General features: G+C 42.1%; 1 protein-coding gene across 1 annotated transcript in view; it reads right to left on the bottom strand.

The window, feature by feature from the left end:
• Positions 1–21,761, bottom strand: part of GPC6 (glypican 6) — a 1,083,120-nt gene extending 1,061,359 nt beyond the window's left edge. Inside the window, exon 1 of the mRNA XM_024123209.2 lies at positions 21,519–21,761. Coding sequence (XP_023978977.1) covers positions 21,519–21,678 — 160 coding nt within the window. The 5' untranslated portion in view covers positions 21,679–21,761. The remainder of the gene's footprint in view (positions 1–21,518) is intronic.
• Positions 21,762–23,750: the final 1,989 nt, after the last annotated feature.

Below are 23,750 nucleotides of genomic sequence, written 5' to 3'. Positions count from 1 at the left end.
ATGCAGGGGACACGGGTTCGTGTCCCGGTCCGGGAAGATCCCACATGCCGTGGAGCGGCTGGGCCCGTGAGCCATGGCCGCTGAGCCTGCGCGTCTGGAGCCTGTGCTCCACAATGGGAGAGGCCACAACAGTGAGAGGCCCGCGTACCGCCCGCAAAAAAAATAAATAAATAAATAAATAAATATCTTTGTGGTACCAACACATGTATTTTTAGAAACTAAAAACATCTGGAAGGATTTGTCATGATATGTCAATTGTTCAAGTTTTAAAGGACTGTAGGCCCCTCATTCTTCTTTTGGAACCTTCCTCCATTTCTCTACAGAGGTGACATTTGAAACCAGGATCCCCAAGTTCACTGCCAGTGTCCCTAAGTACAACCATCTGTAGTAAGAAAGGTCAAGGTTACTTTGGACTTAAAGAAAGTTCTAGAAATCAAGAAAAAATGGAAGGAGCTATAATATATTGTGCATACAATATGTTACCATTTTAGAGTCAGAATATATGTATCCTGAGTCCAACATCGGTACTCTCATGAATGACTTCCCGTCCAAAATACATAATATACATAAATATGTGTAAGGTTTGTGTATACATACACATACATATGTATATATATCTGAGAGAGAGAGAGAAGACAAATGTGAATGATTCCAAAGTATCAAAGTTACTTCATCTTTATTAATCTTCTTTTTCCTTCTAGTACTTGCCTATCCTCAAAATTTTTCACTAAACCCCAGGTTACCACCTCAAATGTGAACAGATAGTCAGTTAAATCCACCAGTTAAGAAGCTTATCTGTTTGTCCAAACCTGGGCAAAGTACCTAGGAAACAAATAAAACTGCATAAACCTAGCCCTAAAGGAGCTTAAAATCTTCAAAGAGCTACCACAGTTCTCAGACAATTTTGGAGTGGTGGATTTATACTCAATTTCCCTAGAAACAGGAAAGCTCTTTTTTTTCTTAAATTACAAAATTAATTTATCTAGAAGTGGCAATTATACACTGAATTCTTCTTATACCTTAGAATGTTTTTAAAAGCATTACTGATACTGTATCTCAGCAGAGCTATTTCAAATCAATACAATAGGAAAAATTATCAGTACAAGAAGGTGGACTCATCAAACCATAGTGGATACTACTGTCACTCTTAGAAATCAATTGCTGACAAACATAATGCTTAGAAATGGGAAGCTTGAGAAAAACCTAAAAGATAGGTAATTCTCTGAATTTGGAATATTTGCTTTGAAAATCTCCATGTTTTCTATCATAAAGGACCATTCTGCAATCACTCTTGCTTCTCCCCCTCTCTTCTTGCTGCCAGAGCCATGCTCCTCTAACCCCCTTCTCCCTACCTGCCCACACCTCCTGGGATTGGCTTTGCAGGAGGAGTAAAGGATACTCAATAGTTTATAGGCTTCAGAAGAGAAAGAGAAGACATGGTAATACATCTTGGTCCTTAGGTGTGTGGGTGTAAGATCCTCCACTTTCCTTCTGGAAACATTATTTGTTGTGAGTGAAGGAGTTTGCTTTGCATAACAAAGGGGAGGGGGAAAGGTGTCTGACACTGAGCTGTGAAGACAACAATAGTGTATCTCCATCTGAACACTCACCATGACAATATATAATTCAAAGTTAAATCAATACTAGACTATAAAGAAAATGAAAGGAAATACAAGTTCTAGTTTTTATCATGATGACTACCATAATGCTTGAAATATTCTTCCCAAAATACTTTCTGATGCCACTGTTCACACGTACCGAAAGCACACTCCTGGTCTGCCTAATGGTAACCCAATATTGGCTTTCTTAACTTCCCCAGCAGTACCGTAAGAAACAGTACTAAGGACTCAAAAGCTAGTTTGGCCAAATATATAACAAAATAACTGTTAAATCTTGCCTTTGATTTTCCCCAGAATGAATTCTCCAATGTCCCCGTTTCTTTGGGACAAAAACTAAAATGAGTACGTTTCATTGGTTCATTCTAGGTCATTTGACTTGGCCTGGGAAAGCAAGCATCTGACCTTTTTAATTCCTATACCAGTAGGCGAGATCTGTCTTTCCTTAGACCCAAAAGGATGAGGATTTCTCTAAACCTAGAAAGGGGATTTAGATGCTAGAAAGGGGGTTCAAACCTAGAAAGGTGGTTCAGAAACAGCTAGAATAATAATTATGTAACAATATAGTTTTACACGTGATGACTCAATCTAAACGAGAAATCAATTATCGCTTATCTTACTGGGAGATTCTAGAGATGTCTCAGGGATCGAATCACGTTTGCTACTTCTTACCTTCTCTAACAATGGAAAGTTAAGTGATTCATAATATTTTGAAAGAACTGCATAAACCATTACATAGCCCAGTAATCTGAAAAAATTATTTTAATTCTAGAAAAAGTTATTTTGTTCATGGGAAGAAGAAAATCATGTGATTCACATGGGTAGTAGTTAAATCCATGGGCTGTGGAATCTTCCTGGCTCATCTGCTAACCTATCTATTTCCTTGGACAAGTTAATTGCACTCTCTGTGTCTCAGTTTCCTCATCTGTAAAATGTGAATGGTAATACCTATAATGGAGATGTTGTAAGGATTACATGAGATTCTACAAGTAAAGAGTTTAAAATTGTATGTGGGGCATAGAGAGAGCTCAGTCAATGTTATTATATAACATACTCAGTGGTATAACATGAAGCCCATTTTTAACAATCCTACTACAATTTCTATGCTTTATCTTGATTCCATTTCATTTCATTAAAGGGCAACCTTCAGCTATATGGAAAGGTCAATCATTTGATACTTTTGTTAAAGCAAGAGAAAAGAGAGCAGACAGTCTTCTTTATCCTTTCAAAAATATCAGTGGAATAAGACCATTAAACTCACTGTAAAAGTCATGGTTCTATAATATTGATTTTTTTCAGAAGCAAATGTATAGGTAAAATGCAAGGATGGTCTCTCTTTCTCCCTAAAAACTAGAGTGGGGACAATAATATATACTATTCAGCTGGACTAGCTCTAAATATAAATTTTACTCTCTAGATTACTAATTTACGTGGTGGAGAAATATTTCAACATCAGTCTCAATAGGAAATAAATAACTTACATGACGCTTTGTACTGCATGCCCTTCTAGAGTGTAAACTTATTAAGGGCAAGATACTCTGACTTCACTTGTGCTCAATAAATCTGTGGAAATGAAAATTGACACTATAATGGCTGGAAGTTAGCATATGTCCAGTAGTATATAGAATGCCCTTCATAACATAGAATATACATGAGTTGGTCAACATCTATTGATACAAAGAGGTTGTTATCTAGGAATCAAGTGAAAGCCCAGGTCGTTGTCATAATTTGGTACATTCAGTATGTGTGTACTGAATGCCTTACGTGTGCCAGGCACTGAGAGCCATGCCAGAAGAAAATCAGACATGGCCCTGCCTTCTAGGACCTTACAGACTAATGGAGACTAATCAAATAGATCAGATATTTATATTTTATATTTGCAATAAAAGTTAGAAAGTGATTACTGCTCCAAAATGTTTAAATAAAATATTGCAAGAGGTAACAGATGGCAGGAATTTTTCCCTCTAAATGCATTCCTTCATAGAAAAAGAAATTGATCTCTCTCTTCCATAGGAAAGTATAGCACCCTTAGGGTCTGTCCCATTTTTCCATGAGCATTGGTGGTACAGTGGTGAGCATAGCTGTCTTCCATTTTTTAAAATGAACAGAGAAACTTCCTTCAAAGAGTAGAAAACAAAATTAGCATGTCTATCACAGCTGCAATGTGTACTTTAGCAAACCAGATTTATTATTAGTCTATAACAAAACTTAGATTGTTATTATTTATTGTGGCAGTAGTGAGTTCACACACACACCCATCATATTCTCCAATCTCAAAAATATACGCTGTGTATAGAGGCTGATACTTTCCAGGTTAGGAAATTGGTCCACTCTCTGAGAATAGTGTCCCAAGACATACATATTTCTGACAGAGCATTACATCTTGCATTCAGAAATCAGGCATACCATTTAAAAAGAAGCAGCACCTTCAATGCTACTGCTATCCTGCTAGGAAAAGTTCAGGGTACCCTTAGGATCAATATATATATAACACCTAAAGAAATCCGTAAGTTCAGAGCTTCAACTCCATGTGGGAAGGAAAAACAACTTTGAACCTTGTTCTCAGAGAGAAATATCAATTTGTACAAATCAACTTTAAGAAAAACAAAATCATTTAAGAGAAATGAACTCTTTCTGGCATTCCCTTGTTTCATCACTCATTGCTTTCTGAAAAGACAGGTGTCTGCTGACACATGTGACCACGGGCTGCAGTGTAAGACCACCCGCTGCAAGAACAGAGCCGCCAGCCAGAGCAGGGAAGTGGCTGCATCCGGGCTGCTCACCAACTCCATCAATAAGGCTCTCTTGCGCCAGGCTTTTAAATACCTTCATTTTAAAATTAGATTTTGATTTTTTTTCTCAGAAACAGCTAAATCTCTGTTGAGCTACCCAAACATATTTCACAACTTAGACTAGTGTGTTCTGCCTTCCTGCTTTTTTTGCAGCTGTTACTTTTAAGAGAGCACATTTTGCTTTCCAAATGAGAATGGAGGCTTTTATTTAAAGGAGGAATTTTTCTGCTTGTTGTCATCTGGGCATCCTCCCTACTTTTTATGATTTCAGAACCTGCTTAAAACATCTTCATGTGCAAACTGTAGAGCAGCACGAGTTGAAATGTTCACAGTTTCAAAAGTGATAGAAAACATAGAAACTAACTAAAAAGTAAGCCAAGTTAGATCAAAGAGGGCACAAAAAAGCTCACTTGGTTTCACCTTTTCTCCAGCTGGAATCACTTATTACACTATCTACGCAAGAAAGTTAGTAAAAGGGATTCAGAGCATGGACTGTTCTTTTCAACCAATCATGGCCAAAAAAAAATTGCCTCACCATTAGTGTCATCTTTGATTATCAAAATATTTATGTGTCTATTTATACACATCATACCCACTTCAACAGGGTAGCTATAATGTCTGTGACTTTTTTAAATACACAGCACAATCGTATGCTAATATCATCAAAGGAAGGTTCGTATATGAAATGGCAGAATTACTGCCATTTAAAACTACATCTTTAATTTTTTATTTTATTTTATTTTGCGGTACGCGGGGCTCTCACTGCTGTGGCCTCTCCCGTTGCGGAGCACAGGCTCCGGACTTGCAGGCTCAGCGGCCGTGGCTCACGGGCCCAGCCGCTCCGCGGCACGCGGGATCCTCCCGGCCCGGGGCACGAACCCGCGTCCCCTGCATCGGCAGGCGGACTCTTAACCACTGCGCCACCAGGGAGCCCTAAAACTACATCTTTAAACAGAGATTGTCACATCGCGCCCCCTGCATCGGCAGGCGGACTCTTAACCACTGCGCCACCAGGGAGCCCTAAAACTACATCTTTAAACAGAGATTGTCACATGGGATATATGTGGTTATCTTTTTAATACTTCTGTAGAAAATTTATTAAAATATAGAAGCCAGAATAATTGGGGGTTAAATATCATTCTTGAGTAATTTATACCATTCCCTAAGGACAGATGCATGTTCTATTTGCTTGAACAAAGATTGATGAAACTTTTCAAAATCATTGTTGCCCATTTCTTAGGGAGTTCACAGGCATGACGTATTTAACAGAGGAATTTAACCTTCCCTATTTACTATATAATTAGGGTTCATCCATTTATCTGAAAGGACAAGTAATACTGTATAAGAAATAACTTGTTCTAGTGGAGAAAAAAGGTATTTCAGAATCCTTGGTTCAGAGCCCTCACTTTCTCTCCCCCTCCTCCTCCAATATGTTACCTGTACCTGCCCTCCCACCTCTACCTGCTTTTCTCTAGCACCTTTATCACTCCGTTCCCACGTAGTATTGAGATTAATCATCTATATGTCTGTCTTCACTCTTCTCTGTGTACCTCAAGGGCAGGGCAACTGTGGGTGTTTTTCTTTAACCAACTAATTAAAGATACATTTGTACTGACCTGAAACAACATAAGGGAACTTAGGTAACAGTTTAAAGTGGAATTCACAAAATTACAAGTGGTTCCTATGAACGCTCCAGTGGCACAATTTATTATTCAAAGCTTCCATCATAAATAGATCATTCCAAAGGTGATATAACGTGATGGCTTTATCCCTTTAAAAAGGCCTGACTTTTTTAAACTAACTTTCCTCTCTATCAATTTCTTTATCTCCCAGGAAATGTCACTGCAATTTAAAGTACTCTTTACATTTAACTCCTCTAATCTTTTCAGGTGTTTGAAAGTTGCTGTCAGTGATAGGTAAAATATGACACTTTAAAAAAAAAACCAACATTTTGATAGACATATACCTATATATAGCATGTGCTTCATTGGAAGAAACGTTATACTCTAAAATAAAATGAAAGCAGCAAAATGCATGTTCTACGCAATAAACTCCGGTGGTCTACACTTTCACAAATTGATTTCCACTGGCTAAGCTAATATAACTTATCAGCCGCAATCTTTCAAAGAAAATATAAGGGTGTCTTTATACTACACCATTTAATTTTGATCTTACTGAAAGTTGTCTGGAAGCCCGGACCCCCCCGCCAAAATCTCTTTATATTTCCGATTAAGGAGTAGTCAATTATTTATTGAGTACCTACTATGCTCAAGCTCTATGTTCTAGGGAGTACAAATGTGTATGAAAGTTCCCTCAGCTATCACATAGGCTAATTTGGGAAACACAAATTAAGAGACTCATTTAATGACAGGAGACATGATAAGAGTCATGAGAAGGCAGAATCTGATTAATTACCAAATGAATTCACAAACATTCCACAAGCTTGGCAAAGAAGGAATAGTTAGGGACTGGATGGCCTAGGACAAATTCACGACGGGGAATCTGAGCTCAACCGGATTTTCGTTAGTGGAGAAAAGTGAGGAGGACACACCAAGCCTTGTTATGAGGTGTTAGCAAATGAAATGAGACACAGAAAGAAAATGAAGTTTAGTGAAAAAGTTTTTATCAGACAGAAATTTCTAGAAGGATGCTTAGAAGTAAACTGGAAGGATAGTCTGAGATCTTGAATGTCAAACCAACAGGGTCGAAATTTATTCTCAAGCCACTGGAGAACCAAACTGACCTTTGATAGTTTAAGGCTTAAAATTTAAGCCAGTGGGTCTCAAAGTATGATCCAGGGACTATCAGTGTCACCTGGGCACTGGCCCCATCTCAGAGCTACTACATCGGAAAGTCCTAGCATGGAACCCAGCAGCCTGCATTTGAACACACCTTCTGGGTGATTTTGAGAACCACTGGTTTAAGCAAATTCAAATAATCAAGGCAATGTAACAGCTATATATCCTTCTGCTGGCGGCACGCGCAACACAAACCAGTGAGAATGGCCTGAAAGAGAAGTTTCAGAGCCATTTCCAAGTAGAAGACCAAAAAGAAGAGAAATAAATGTTTTTGAAAGATTTGTCATTTGACATTTAACAGCATTTTAGGATCACCTTTTAACGTTCCATTAAAGCTTCTCTCTTAGAAGGAAATTAAAAGTGACTAAGTCTTAGAGTGGGGATTACAGCCTACTAGGTTTTCTCTCTCCTCTTCTGATTAAGAAATAGGCAGATTTCTCATCACGATACGTGTGTCGGGAGGGAATTGGGAAAAAAAGAACTAACATTTACTGAAGATTTCTGTCAGACTGCTCACATGCATTATGCCATTTAATCCTCACAAAAAAATGTTATAAGCCAACCTATGGCATTGCCCTTTCATATAGATACGGATACTGGGATGCAAAGAGGTAAGAAAACTTTAAAATGATCAATTGTAAGCACAAAACAAGGACTTGTCCTATTTTTTTTTTTTGCGGTACGCGGGCCTCTCACTGCTGTGGCCTCTCCCGTTGCGGAGCGCAGGCTCCGGACGCGCAGGCTCAGCGGCCGTGGCTCACGGGCCCAGCCGCTCCACGGCACGTGGGATCTTCCCGGACCGGGGCACGAACCCGCGTCCCCTGCATCGGCAGGCGGACTCTCAACCACTGCGCCACCAGGGAAGCCCAGGACTTAAGTCCTTTTGCTTCTACATGGTACCATCTGCCAGGAAGTCCAAAGAGTCCCATAGAAACATGGAATTCATATTATTTCCAGTTCACTTGATGTTTGAGAGATTCTTTGGAAGCGTTCATCTTGTTTATGGAATGGGGAAGATATTTTGCAACTACTTAACTGATTCAATATTTTTGCCCCTTAATTCACTGTTTTCTTACAAGCTTCCACCTCCAGAGGCATGGGTATCTGTGACTGGACCTTTTCAGGAGAAAAGTCTTCAAACCTGAATGAAGGGCTTGAGGTGCAGCCAGGAAGAGAAAGGGTAGCCAACCCATCCCGGCCCCAGAGGTCGCGGGAAGGAAGGAAGCACAGGGATGGTGACGGCTCCCCATGTCTTCCAGTTTCTCCTCGCTGAGCTTCGCATCCAAACAGGAAGCCAAAGAGAAGAGGGATTTCTGGCTCAAATTCTGCTGAGGACGCTGGGAAGAGATTGCCCGGTGGGCTACCTGACACCAACCTTAGGGTAAACTTGGAGACCCAGGGCACTCAGAAGGAGGGCTGCACCCACACCCAGGGGACACAGGTCTGGCCCAGCAGTTCACACAGCCCTGCTGGAGGCTCAGAAAGCAGGTAATGAAGGCTACAGGTGGACCAGAGGCCAGGTGAGGGACAGGTCAGGGATTCAGGAGGCCTACAGGGCCAGAATGGCCAATGTGAGGGTAAATACTTCGGGAAAGGGGGCTACCAGGCCCTTCCCAAGTCGCACAAGATCAGATCACAAAGCACACCAACCCCAGATATCAGTTGTGCGGGGCCAGCAGGGCCCTGGAGATGGGAGGAGCCCAAGGAAACTCCCTGTTACCCCTGCTTTCCTGGGGAAGAGACACTCCCTAGACGCATGGAAGAGACTGATTTGCTTACCTAGCGTGTGTTGTTTAACAAACATGTATATAGCCTTTATTATGCCAGGCACTATTCTAAGAGCTTAAATGTTAATTCATGTCATACAATCACAACACTGAGAGGTAGGGACTGTTAGTATCCCTGTTCACAGATGACAAAACTGAAGCACAGAGAGGTTCAGACAAGAGGCTACATAGTAGGGCGAGAAGTCAAAGGCAGCCTCTGCTTAAAACCAGAGAAAGTATCCCACATGATCTACTGTTACTGAGAAGAGCTTAACTGATCACACTAAAATTTTTTACCCAGCAAGTGGGAGGTCCTGAGGAAAACCAGATGGGTCACGTGAGTGAAGCAGCAAAGGAGGGAGAGGAAATCTTGTGCCTTTTCCCATTGGAGTGGCAATGTGTCTATGTTTTCAACTTTGGGGGCAAAATATGGTGGCAGTTCACATACTTCCTATAGGTCTTCCAAAAGCTTGTAAAACAGGTGGGTTCCTGGAGTGAGGAATCATGCCTTATCTGCATGGCTGGTTTTCTCTTGTCCGGTGACCACTGGAAAATTGAAATGTAGAAGCACTGCTTGGACCTAAGTGAAATCAAAAGACGTACTATTTCTCTAATTTTTTTTAATGGAAAATGTCCAATTCGACCAGTGTTTCTCAGTAATGTTTAATTTTTTTCCCAAAAGCCCCAAAGACTGAAATACCAACCTCAGACCAAATCTTAGTTTAAAGGTCCTGAAGTTCACTTTGCACGGAGCACAGAGCTGCCTATTCGGGAAACCCATCACCCCCCTGCCCCACAGGAGGACAAAACGAACCGTCAAAACAACAGAAAGGGAGACAAAGGCAGACTGGATATAATTCTAAAAGTTCAGTGTACTACATTCAGAAATATACTGTCATTTTTAGGATCAAAATGAACGGACTGAAAGTACAAGGGGTTTTAGAGGCTTTCTGGGGCTTCATTAATTCTTTTTCCCTGATGAGCTATTACCAAATGGGGTCACTACTAATGGTGACATGATCTCAGCTCCTGATGGGCGTAAAATGGGACACGGAGCCCAGCAAGGTGGCAGATGCATGGCACCGACAATATATTTATCGGAGATTTGGTTCAGTTTTTCAAATCTAACATGCTGCTGAATAGGTCCTGGGATACAGTGTTTGTACAATGTCTGTTAAAAAATGATTCTTTCCGGGAGGGGAAAAAAAAAAGAACAGTGCTTTCAATGTTCAGTATCCTTTACATCTGCTGCTCAGCTGGAAGCACTGTTAAAAGGCCATTAGAACCTTAAGGTAGCAGACCTCGAAGGCTCTGAAAGCCAGGGAGCAATTTGCTGTTTGTGTGAGAGGATCAGCCCAGCCACTTCCTTTTCAAGGGCTGAAAACAGCTTCTGTCATGAGCCGTGAAAATCAATTCCACAGGAACCAGGCTGAGATGTGGCCGAAGGTGGTACACCTACAGGCTGGCGCTGCACAGCAGAGCCTCCTTCTGGGTATCCCTGGCACCTTCCAGAAGTCCCAGGCAGAGGCTCCCTGGCAGTGCCTAGGAGGAGATGGGCAGCCTGAGACTTCCAGAAACCTCCAGGCTTCTCTCTTAGGACACTGGTTCTCTCTAATGCTTCATTAGGTTAAAATGAGAATTGTCGCCCAGCGTGAAGATAGCTTCAGGAAGCGTCACCCTGGGAGAAGCGTGCTCTCGCTTATTTGTATTCCATCTTTCTGTTTTTTCCTGATGATACTAATTGGGAGAGAGGCTCATTTTTCCCCAAAGAATACTGTTTCAAAGCTTTTCAAAACAGAGAGCAGTTTTAAACTTTTTTTTCAAGTACCACATCATATTTTTGAAAATAAATATTTCAGAGGAATCACAATGGCTTTCTCAAGAGTTGTACTTGATAAACTAATGGTTAGAAAGGTTAAAACTCATTTTAAAATGCGTTACAGGTTTCTCAGTTATAGGAAATTGTTATTCCAGTGATAAAATGCACCTTTGTTACTACATAGAATTAAGATCAGTATAACCTATATTTTTATATATAGTCAACACTTTGTTAAACTGCAAACCTTTGTATAATTTAATAATAAGCATGTTCTGGATAAAAATAAATCACCATTCTTTAATCATAGCAATTAGTTTATGCATATAACTTCTTACAATATTAACTTATCTATCTTTACAGCAATAACCCAGGCTGAGAAACTGACTCAAAGTTTATTTGTTAAATTAATATAACAAAATGAAAAAGTATAATTTCATGGTTTTTTGCTGTGAATATCTGTTGCACCTAAGGTACTGTTTTAACTGGAATTTAAGTGTGATCACCCTACATGTATTTTTTTTATTAAAATAGAAAAACATGGGTTTATACAATTTTTATTTGTCTAGTATACAAAACACATCATGAAGATCTCTGATTTTAAGATATCCCCAAGTTCCTTTTTTTAAAGAAGGGAAGGTGGTAATTGAAGAGATTATATGTAATGATTGTGCTGTTGATGACATAAGATTTGCCATTTGCAACCTATTATATTCAATTGAAATTGACCTTTTATGAGAGTCATGTGGTAATATAGGTGAAATGAATATATTCTTTATGGCAGTCATATAAAAAGATTGGCCTAAGCTTTTAACATAGTACTTGACCTCCTGGTGTCTGAATACCCCCAAGTCTGTGAAAGAATATTGAATAAGATAACCACATAATCAAATGAGTAGTAGAAGCACAGTAAAAGCCTTTCACACATTAGCACTTGATAATGTAAAAGTAACAGTCAAGTATGTTCCCTAAATTCAGTGCAAACATATAGCTGGAGGAGAGGCTGGAACAGATCAAGTAGGAATGTTCAGGAATCTTGCATTTCCAGATAATTAATACTTTAGAATTACAAATTCTTATTTTCCAAATAGAGCTCCCATTATGTCAAAGCTCACTTAAACTCTTCAAAATCATTTGTTAAACTTTTTGTTACAAAAAAAAGTAAAAAAATCAGCGATCTTAAATATTACCATTTTGTAAGTTTTAAAAACTCCCAATCATTGGGATTTGGAATAAAACAGGATAAGCAAACAGCTAAAGGACAACATTTCTTACTTTCTCAGGAAAAAAATTAAGGCCTGTCACTTAAAAATACCTATAATAGCCAAAAGCATGGTGGCTCTTTCGAGTTCATTGCAAAAGTGCTATTGACTTTGAGCTATTCTGACCCATTAAGAAAATAACTGAGAGTTAGTCATCATTTTTTGGAAGAGCTCAGAGTGCTTTCTTTGCAAAGAAAAGAGTTGCCTCAACTTCATTGCAGCCTTGAGAGGAAACACCTCTAGTTCCCTGAAATTCAGCACAAGAGCACTGGCCCCTGCTAATCTCAGCTGTTCTGGGGGCACAAAAAGAGGAAGTCAACTTCTCAAGAAATCCAAGAACTGTAAGAAGCAAACACACTAGCTGATAAAGCCTACAGAACACAGGTGTGCATGTCCAGAATGTATTATGCTACATCTTTAATTAAATGTGTATAAAAGCAAGGGTGACCAGCTCTAAATGCAGTCTCCTTGTACCTGGAAGTCAGGAACAAATGGCTAGATCTGCACAGGAAAAATAGCTCAAGGCGGGATGGGGCCGGGGAGAGAGGGTGGGGGAGGGTTGGAATTACTCTTGACCAGAAATCTTCTAAAAAAGACCCCCAAAATGAGTCCTACATACCCATAGGGAGCCTACCATATTAGCAAAGAATAATAGGGATCCTACCGTGAAAGAAACTTAAAATGACTTTTCCCAGTTCCCCTTTAAAGCAATGCTGTGCTTTTATTTTACTGGCGCAGAAGTGCCCAGGGCAGCTGGGTGAGGCCCCTCCTGCTCCAGGCGCAGGTGATTACGGATTGAGGGGAGCCAGTCACTCTCTTTCCCTTGGTCCCTCTAGTGGTCAATGTAGACATTTGGAAGAATGCTGAGGAAACAGGGTCAGGGGGCGCAGTTTGCAAGCAGCAACTCTTTCTGGGTGGAGATTCCTACCCAAGGTCAAGGCGAAAAATAACACAAAATCATTGCTCAAATATGACTGTCTCCCCTGACAAAAACGTGTACTTAAAACCACATTGAATGCGGCCAGAATGTGGCCCCCAGAAACTCAAAGGATGGTGCCCAGACCAACAGCATCAACATCACCTGGGAACTTGTTAAAAATGCAAATTACAGGTCCTATCCCGGAACTACTAAGTCAGAAATTGTGGAGATGACCAAAGCGTTCGCGTTTAGCAAGGCCTCCAGTGATTCTGATGCATGATAAAGTTTATGAAGCACTGCTCCAGACATAATAACTGAGAGTTAGTCATCATTTTTTGGAAGAGCTCAGAGTGCTTTCTTTGCAAAGAAAAGAGTTGCCTCAACTTCATTGCAGCCTTGAGAGGAAACACCTCTAGTTCCCTGAAATTCAGCACAAGAGCACTGGCCCCTGCTAATCTCAGCTGTTCTGGGGGCACAAAAAGAGGAAGTCAACTTCTCAAGAAATCCAAGAACTGTAAGAAGCAAACACACTAGCTGATAAAGCCTACAGAACACAGGTGTGCATGTCCAGAATGTATTATGCTACATCTTTAATTAAATGTGTATAAAAGCAAGGGTGACCAGCTCTAAATGCAGTCTCCTTGTACCTGGAAGTCAGGAACAAATGGCTAGATCTGCACAGGAAAAATAGCTCAAGGCGGGATGGGGCCGGGGAGAGAGGGTGGGGGAGGGTTGTAATTACTCTTGACCAGAAATCTTCTAAAAAAGACCCCCAAAATGAGTCCTACATACCCATAGGGAGCCTACCATATTAGCAAAGAATAATAGGGATCCTACCGTGAAAGAAACTTAAAATGACTTTTCCCAGTTCCCCTTTAAAGCAATGCTGTGCTTTTATTTTACTGGCGCAGAAGTGCCCAGGGCAGCTGGGTGAGGCCCCTCCTGCTCCAGGCGCAGGTGATTACGGATTGAGGGGAGCCAGTCACTCTCTTTCCCTTGGTCCCTCTAGTGGTCAATGTAGACATTTGGAAGAATGCTGAGGAAACAGGGTCAGGGGGCGCAGTTTGCAAGCAGCAACTCTTTCTGGGTGGAGATTCCTACCCAAGGTCAAGGCGAAAAATAACACAAAATCATTGCTCAAATATGACTGTCTCCCCTGACAAAAACGTGTACTTAAAACCACATTGAATGCGGCCAGAATGTGGCCCCCAGAAACTCAAAGGATGGTGCCCAGACCAACAGCATCAACATCACCTGGGAACTTGTTAAAAATGCAAATTACAGGTCCTATCCCGGAACTACTAAGTCAGAAATTGTGGAGATGACCAAAGCGTTCGCGTTTAGCAAGGCCTCCAGTGATTCTGATGCATGATAAAGTTTATGAAGCACTGCTCCAGACCACTGGCTCTCTTCCCTAGATGCACATCAGGATTACTTGGGAAATTTTCAAAAGAAAGGAAGAGAAGGAGGGAGGGTACCCTTCCCAGACCAATTAAATCAGACTATCTGAAGATGAAGCCCAAGTGCAGGTATTTTTTTTTTAATATCTCCCATGATTCCAGGATAGCCCTGGCTCTTTCCAACTCGAAAGAGCCAGTTGTTAAATTTTCTGGAATTTTGTGAGCCAGGTGTTGAGCTGTTAGTAGCTCAAGATCGGTCACAGTGGGAACATTTAGACCACAAAAATTGGCAAATGCTACAAATCAGGTCTCTCCACACACTACCCTCCAGAGAGCCAGTTGTTTAACATTTATCAGTTCACTACTGGCCCGAGTTGAGAAACACTGGTTTAAAGCAAGAATGCCAAATACTTAATTCAGATAGTCTGAGTCATTCCTCTCAATCTCTCCGTTACCCCTAAGTTCCTTATTAAGATTGTGAAGATTAACCAAGCATTTCAGTGGCCATATACGTGAGAAAGGTGACTACCAGCCTGTCTTAGGGTATAACTGTGACTAGTTCAGATCAACAGCCATAGTCCTTTTCCTTTCTCTTCCAAGCATGGGCATAGGAAGCAATTCTGGAATGAGAAAGGTGGGTAAATCTGCCGGGGGACTGCTAAGGCTAGTCTGCCTCATCAATGGAGAGGTGCACATGGGAAGAAATGGTCCCTTTCTACGCCTCTGGGCATTGCCCCTTTGCATCTTGGTACTCCAGCAGCCATCTTGTTTCCATCATGGCCCTGACCTGGATGATGGATGGAAGAGCCAAAAGATGGGGAGAACCTGGGACCGGGTGATACTGTTAACTTTCTACTTTCTCACTCCTCGAACTGCTCTATGTTGGGACTTCTTCATATGTAAAAGAATGGCTCGCAGTGATCATGTAAACTGGAACTCCTCTCATGCTTTCAGGGCCTTCTTTCCATAAAGGCAACGTGTGTACCCTCTGCTCTCCCCCGCTTCTTCCTTACTCTGTACTCACTCTTCGGAGCCCATCACTCTTCTTCAAGGAGGCATTTCCATAACCCTGTGATCAGAACACAGGATCCTATATTTTTTCCGTTTTTAAAATTTTTTTCTTTTTATTTATTTCTTTACTGTGGCCTCACCTCCACGCATGGGGGATCTTAGTTCCCCCACCAGGGACCTGAACCCACGCCCCCTGCAGGGGAAGCATGGAGTCTTAACCACTGGACCACCAGGGAAGTCCCCACATGATCCTACTGAATGCTTTCCCAGTGCCACGTACCCTAGTGCTGTGTACTTATCTCAGCCGTTCACTGTTAAAGGTGCCCTTAATTTCTGCTTCCCTGCTGGGATTAAAATTCCCTGGGGCCCTATAGCCAGCCCCTGGCATGGTGACTTACACATAGTAGGTAAATAAGAACTAGTTATTGGAAAAGTGAAAAAAAATGCCTAAAAGAAATGGAGAATAGGTTATAAAAATAATTACCTGAATAATGTGCAAATGTGGAATCAAATTCTATTTTTCTCTGTTACTAACTGGTGCATTTGTTTAAAAATATTTTTCATCCAGGGTTATTAAAAACTCTTAAATATTTCCATCCAGGATTATTAGGATTTTTAAACCTTTACCCAAGAGTTAGCACGAGGAAACCCTGTATTTACAAACATGCCATCCAGGGAGTCAACTACACTTTCAAACACTCTCATGTAAATCACTAAAAACTGAGTAATACTGGAGAAATCTATGAAACTACTTAAAGTCTTGTTGTGTGCCAGCTAAAGAATTTAAGAGAGCAGAATTTGGTCTGCAAAAGGATATAAGCACCAAGTTTGAAATATTAATTATTCTGTTTATACTGGCAAGACAACTCTAAATCACCTTGCTGGCCTTGCTAGAAGTCTGCTGAGAGATGTGAATTAAGGAGGAAAAAGAATCTTATGATGTTACTTTTGTGGGTTTGAATATGAATTAAGACTAAGCTAATGAATTATTTTATCAATAATTCCTTTACTACAGTTTTTATCCTAAACTCATATTTCTATAAAAATCTAGTGACTGAATGAATGGTAGGTCACTTTGGTTTAAAAGGACTCAATTTTATATTTTGTTAAGTGTTCATAATACTCACCCATAATTGTAAAAGAACACTAGTCACCCTCTCACATAAATTATAATGCAATGTTTAGACTACAGTATTTTAAAGGACATGATGCTGTATATTTTAAATCACTTTTGATAGTGGCCTACATTTCTGCTCACAAGCTATTACAATGTGGCACAGTTAAAAGATACAAGTTTTATGTAAAAAAGTGTATCAGTCAACTCAAATGAACTCTTATTCTCAACGATGACATATCATCTTCTAATTAAATCAGCTAAGATAACTCTGTTTGCAAGGATCATTCTAAAATTAATTCCCAAATCAAGAGTCTAACAAGTGGTACTCCTAAAAGTCCAGATTTTAGATTGCTTTGATACCTGGAATTAATGTGAATCTTTTAGTAACTAGTGACTTGACAAATCATAAAAAAAAAATATGAAGTTCCGCTAACTCATTTCTACCTCACAGTGTTCTTCGAAAGGATTTTAAAGACATCATCTAACTAAACAGAGGGCAAAGAAATCAGAACTCTGTGAAGCAGGCAGCTAAATGGAAATTAAATTATTCATCCCAAACTAGGAGATTTAATATGTCTCCAAAAGAGTAAGACTTACCAAACACTGTTTTTTCATTTATGTTAATGTGATATCTACATGTAAAATTGCAAAAAGAGTTGGGTTAACAGCAAACGTATCAAATAAGTTGGTCTGCTGGGGAGCAGAGGGAGGGAGGGCTTTTCCCCGGGAAGCCCACCAAAAAAAGGAAAGGACTGCTGGACGAAGGCCAGACAAAATGAAGCATTACATATTTTGAAATTTGAAAACAATAAAGACTAAAAATGTCACTAGTATATCAGTGGAATATAAGAGAATGTTTATTTAATTTTAGACTTTGAGACAGATTTTTAGATTTTTGAGATAAATTGATATTAAAGAGATGGGAGAGAATTTACTGCTTTCTTAATAGCCAGCTATAGCCCGACTCTCAAAATACCTGAGATAGGAAAAAGGTGGCAAAGTAAATTATTGAGAACAGAGTTAGTTATATTTTTTTCCTAATCTGTGGGGATAAACTTCCCTCCTCCCTCTACCCCCATGATAATTTCCTGGAGTAAGTTTTTTTGGACTAACCCAATATTCAGAGAGTAGGCCCAGTTTATTGAAAAAAACCCGACACATGTTTTTACTTTCTATCTTTCATATAACCACATCTATACAATGATCGGGAAAATGCACGAGTACACAGACAATTTAGTGGTGGTAGCGTAGCCAATTCCAGAGAACATAAAATCCAAATTCAAAGTGATTTTGAAAAATTGTAGATGTTGCAAGGAAATAGAAAAATACTCAGCTTTGAGTGAATGCATATGGTGATTGATAATACCAGGTTATAGATGTATTAGATGAGGAAAGAATTGATTTTACATGCATTCATTCGACAAATACAGAATGGCAGTGGGCAAGGTGAAGTGGATGGACTCCAGTGCCTGGGGTCAGAGTGCCTGCATTTGAATTCTAGCCTCATCGCTTGCTATCTGAGTCATCCTTGGGCAAGTTAATTATTTGTCTCTGTGTTGCTCGGTCTTTTCATCTTTAAAATGGGGATAATGATAGCGTCTAAGTTATTAGAAAAAGTCAGTGAGGCAATGTTTAATGTTTTTAAAGTAGGTAATGTTTTTCAGATAGGTGCCGGGCACACAGTGATTTCTATATAAGGGATTGTTAAGTAAAGTTGCGGTAGATAAATGAAAAACATTAACCTGTAAGCCAATAAATTACCACTAGTCAGCGACACATGCATATTATAATTAATGACTCCAAGAAGGCTCAAAGCATAAAATAGAGGCACCATAAGCATAAAACAACATTCCCTGAATTGCCCAGACTTTTAAGCAGATGCTCTTTTCAGTTGTGAGTTCCTTTAGAAGTTTAGCGCCATCAGGATGAGTTGGATTGGAAAATGAGATAACATTTCTGATGCTGGAAGAAAAACTGGCATGTTTCACACTGACCTTTGATCAGAATAACAGTCCTAACAAAGAACTTGATGCTACATGGCTCAATATCTTCCCAGAAGATAGAACAAGAGAAAATAAGCAAGTACACTTTGAAGGCTTTTGGCTACATATCTGGAAACATTTTGATACCACAAAAATTACTAAGTATTAGAATGGATTGCTGAGAGGGGCTCAAGAGTCTATTCCTTTGGAGGTCTTTGAAACAAGGACAGATAGTCTATCTGATCTGCCTGGGATAGTTTAAAATCAGGGCTGAGTGAAGATTAATGGTACAAGCTGCCCCCTGAAGGCCTCCTCTTTCCCAAGCACTCTCTGAGAGTCGAACTTTATATGTTACCCATCACAGTTCCTCATCTGTTGAGTTTGAAGAGCTCCCTTTTATCCTAGAATGGAAAAGGGCACACTATTTCACAATTGTGAGTTCTGAGTAAAACTTTAATAATGTCATGATGAAACATAATGTCCTTATTACTTCTCAGTTATTTTACCAGGCAAGCTACCTGTAAATATCTTTGAACTAGAAACAGCTCTCAAGAACCTGAAATCTGAAGAGCAGTTCCTTTAAATTCATGTTCCCTGGCAGACTAACAGCACATGCTGTTTCTCAAGCAAACCAGTAAAAGTCCAAACAAGGCAAAGGATGGAAAGGAGTTGAAGGGAAGGATAACCACCATATACTAGATAATTAAAAGTAAATGGTATCAGGAACGAGGGAAGAGAGGAAGATTGTGTTCCTTTAATAACAGGACACCTAAGTGATCATTCCAACAGCAATAGGTAGCACTGAGTAAAGTTTACCTTGAAAAAATGTTGATCCTTAATATACAGTTATCTTTCAATTCATTTCTTTTCCTATCAGATGTGCCTCTGACCCCCCAGTGACCTATAGCTTGAGTATTTCCACTGGCACAAAGGACAGGAGGGTTTAGGCAAACTCAACAGTGCCCTTAGTCCTAGAAAGTGATTTTAACAAAAGTGCACACATTTTAGAATTCATAGCTAATTAGCAAGCACTGTAATTGTCAAGGGGTGGAGAAAAAAGGGGGGAAAAAAAACCTCTGTAGTGAAAACTCTACTGAAGGATTTATTTTAACCACTGGCAATGTTTCAGGAAAGTCAGTGGGGCCTACAGAAATCATACACACCGAAAACCTTCCCTCTGATACGAAGGAGATCTGCATCGTGGTAAGGATGAACTGTAGCCTCCTGAAAAGTACCATTATCCACTAAAGAATACTGAAGCAATTTTAAAACACTTAACTATTTTCTTCTTTGAGATATCTTACCTGAAATCATATTGGGAAATATGTGTGTTTAAAAGACAGCTTGAAAACGCCCAGATGAGAGGAGAAAAAGTTCCTACAAGAAGTGATCCACACTCTACACCTTTAAAAAATTGAATTCCCTGAGATTGGGGCGGGGGGAGGGAAAAAAAGCAAAGCTGATCCTTATCAATTAATTAAAAAGAATGAAATAACAGTAGACAAAGGGGAAGGAGAGTTAAGAAACTTAAGGAGCTGCGGGGGCAGTTGCTCTCTCTTCACTGATTAACAAATTAAGGAGCTCTGGAAAAGGGAGAAGAAGTGACAGGGAGAGAAAAGTGGTCTTATAATTCGCCACAGGTTCCGCCTCCGACTCACCAGAGGCTGCCTATGTCTGGCTCAGAATTAAAAAAGGCTCCCTGTATATAATGCTCCGCGCTGTGCGCGTGGTGTGTAAGCTGTTTTTTTCAATGCCTGTATTTCTAGAAATGTGCTCATTCCGGTGTGAGTAAAAAACCCCACTTGTAGAGTTTGTGGATCAACCGCAATAAAACAGTAATCCCACTATGTATCGAAACCGTGATGTTTTAAGATCTCTGCAAAAATGCTTTTCCTCCAGCGACCAGTTCTTTGGCAAAACGCAGAGAGGCTGGTGGAAATCCAGCGTTTTGACTCGACCCTCCGAGGACCCTGAGGACTCCAGCTGCCGGGTCTGAGCAGCCCGCGCCCCCGGAGCATCTCCTGGCCTCTCTCACAGCCACAGGATTACCTCTCCCCAACACGTTTCATTCACCGAGCCCCCGACAAGCTCGGGTTCGGTTGGAGCTAAGAGCCGGAAAACACGCACCCAGGCTGCCGCGCAAGTGGTCGGAGGGGCTCTCGGTGGAGGAATGCTGGTGGCGGGGGACGCGGGGTCCCAGGAGCCCGGGACGAATCCACCAGCGAGCCGCCACCCGCTTAAGATGACTCGGCTTCCCAGAGCGGGAGGCCGAGGCCGCGCTCAGGACGGGGCGCGGCGCCGGGTGGCCGGGGTGTCCCCGAACCGCGAGTGACCAACCGCAATCGGGGAAGCACTGAGGAACCGTAACGGGAAAGCCCGCCCCAAATCTGAAACGGGCAGCCCACTAACTCCCCAGACCAGCCCGGAACCGCCAACGTCGGAGGCCGAGTCCCCCGGTGGGGTTCCCCCCCCAAAGCCTCTCCCGCCCGCGGCCCGGGCGCCCTGCCTCCCCGAAGGTCAGGAGAGGGGACCGAGGGGCGAAGGGAGCCCTCCGCGTCTCTCCACCGCCCCCGCCGGCGCGAGGGCGGGAGCGTAGAAGGCGCCACTCAGACTGTGGCGCTAGGCGAACTGCGGCCGCAGTTCTTCCAAGTTTGCCTGAGCGAGCGGCGCGGAGTGGGCGCCCCGCTCGGCGATCTGCCCTAGCGCCGCGGCCGCCCCGGAGGGTGCCGGGCTCCCCGGCCCGCGCGGCCGGGGCCAACGACGAAGGGGGCGCGAGGACGCGGGAGGGAGGGAGGGAGGGAAGGAGGGCGCTCCCGCGTGTGCACACAATGAGGCAGCCGAGACGCACACCTTCCCCCGCGGGCGAAGCCGCGGGAGCATCCGCCGCCCCGCACAGAAGCGCGGCGGCCGGGAGAGCCCCGACAGAAAAGTGAACACCAACAACTCAGCAACAGGGGGAAGGCGGAGGACTTCCGGAGGCGCGGGGGACGTGCGGCCGCCGAGGGCTGCAGCCGGCCCGGGCCGCGCGCCCGCGCTTACCTGCGATCTCCTGGTAGGGGATGTCCGCCAGGCTGAATCCCTTGGCACCGTACGCCTGGCGGACCTCGCCGCAGCTCCGAGCCTTCACATCCGCGCCGGCCGGGAGGGACAGCAGCAGCCCGGAGAGGGGAAGAATCACAGCCCCGATCCAAGAAGGCATGGTGCAACATGCAAATCCAGCTCGGTGAACCCCGGGACCCGTGCGCTCTTCACCTTGCCCCTCAAGCCGAAAGCCCGCCAGAGCCGGCGGCGCGCTCCTCGCCGCTGCCCAGCGTCACCCCCTTCCGCCAGCCGAGGGGACGAGCAGCGCAGCCCTCTGGACTATGCTCAGCAAACTTTTATAAGCCTGATGGAGGATGGCAAGCCAACCAGGGCTGGCTGGGAAAGCAGCCGCCTTGCTCCTCTGGCCCCCCAGACCGAAAACGGTGCAATAAAAACGAGAAAGAGGAGGAAAAGAAATGTTTAGAAAACCACCATGGGGGTTGAGAGCTGCGATCCGAGTTCCGAGCCGCAGAATTATCTAGCGCGCGGCGAGCTCGGCTCGCGGGAGTGTGCGGCGAAGGTGGGGACGCGCGCCGGCTCTCCCGGGAGGGAGATGGACAGGCGACCGCGGAGGTGTGCGCGCGCGAGTGTGTGTCGGTGTGAGCGCGGGGCTCTTGGGGCTGCGTGTGCGTGGAGGTATGTGTTGGGGATATACGGGATCCAGGGGAAACCTCAGCTTCACACAGGCTGAGGGAGCCTGTGAGAGTCCTCCTGAAATAGGAAGAGAGAAATCCTGGAGACAGACACTGGAGGCAAGAGGGAAGGAAAAAGGAGGGGCGGGAGAGAAACGTGCTACACATTGCACAGCCGAAATTCAGAGGCAGAGTCGAAGGCAAAACCTGGACTGGATTTCTTTCTACTCGGTAGAAGAAGGGAGGGGGAAAAAAAAGGAAAGGTTCCTATTTTCTCATTCCCTGAACATCCTTCATGCCGATCCGAAATGCTACGTTTAAATGCCATAACAAAGACATCTAGACACAAAAAGCATTTTGCAGTCATTAACTTACGTTAGTAAACTATATTTTTGTGGACGTAAAGGACAACACAATTCCAATTGTTGCTCTAAATATGAGAAACAATTCACGACCTACTGAAACCCAAAGCCAGCGTAGAAATGAACACTCATAGGGGAAATGCGAATAGGAGGGTACAGTCACTACTCTAATTGCTGGTCTCATTTCTCTTTGACTTTGTTTTTATTTTGTAAAGGCAGTTCAGGCACACATGAGAGACCAGTAATTTTTCTTATTTTCAGATTTTGGGTTCTGGACTCAAATGTCCCCCTTTTAAATTTCAAATATTACATACTCTTGGATCAAAAATCATGATCTTAGGTTTCTAGTGTGTGGAGGAACAGGAAAGCTAAGGAAAAGCAGAGCAAGGAAGCAGTGAGAAAATGAGGGAGCAGGGGTCTTTGGGGTACATGAAGGAAGATATTGGGGAGGGAAGTGAGGTCTTCCTTCCCTCTCTTCAAATACTCTCACGTACTAGACTTACTGTTTTCTTCCAAGTTAACAGAATTCTCAAGTGGAGAATCAATTCACTTATTTATTCCTGTCTTATACTCAAGTTCTGTGAAATGAGATAAATATGAAAATTCTTATCAATCTTCTTATGTTAATGAACTCTGCTAGGCAGAAGTATGTGTTGAAACCCAAAGCTCATGCAACTACTGGGGTGGTTAAATCCAAGACCAAATAAATAAAGAAATGTTTAAAAGGTGATGCTTACTTGTGTGGCTGTATGTATTTAGGTCAGCACATTATTCAGAAATAACTATTGGGTAATGTCCAGCTTTTTGGAGCTTACCTATAAAGCTATGTTTTTCAGATGACAGCTATTAATGACCAGAATGACTCATGAAATTTGTCATTCTGTTTGTTACCACCATCACGGTCATAATCATCTGCATCATCATTACAACACATTAGGTACCTCTTCTTCCTCTGTTTAATTAATTCCTTCTCTGTTACTCCACCAAAAAGACTCCTGAGTTTAAGATCCAACCTGATTGAAACTAAGGAAATGCTTAAAAATGAGGTTCTCTTATTTACAATTTGATTTTTTTCTTCTTGAAAACTCCATAGCTAAATATATCTTTCTGAAAACAACACTCATATTTTTTCTCTTAAAATTTTAGCACAATGTTTGCCTTCGTGATATTGTACTAACTGGCAGACCTTAAGTGAC

Source organism: Physeter macrocephalus, chromosome 13, assembly GCF_002837175.3.
Source record: "Physeter macrocephalus isolate SW-GA chromosome 13, ASM283717v5, whole genome shotgun sequence".
Taxonomy (NCBI): Eukaryota; Metazoa; Chordata; class Mammalia; order Artiodactyla; family Physeteridae; genus Physeter; species Physeter macrocephalus.
This window is presented reverse-complemented; position numbering and strand designations above follow the sequence as displayed.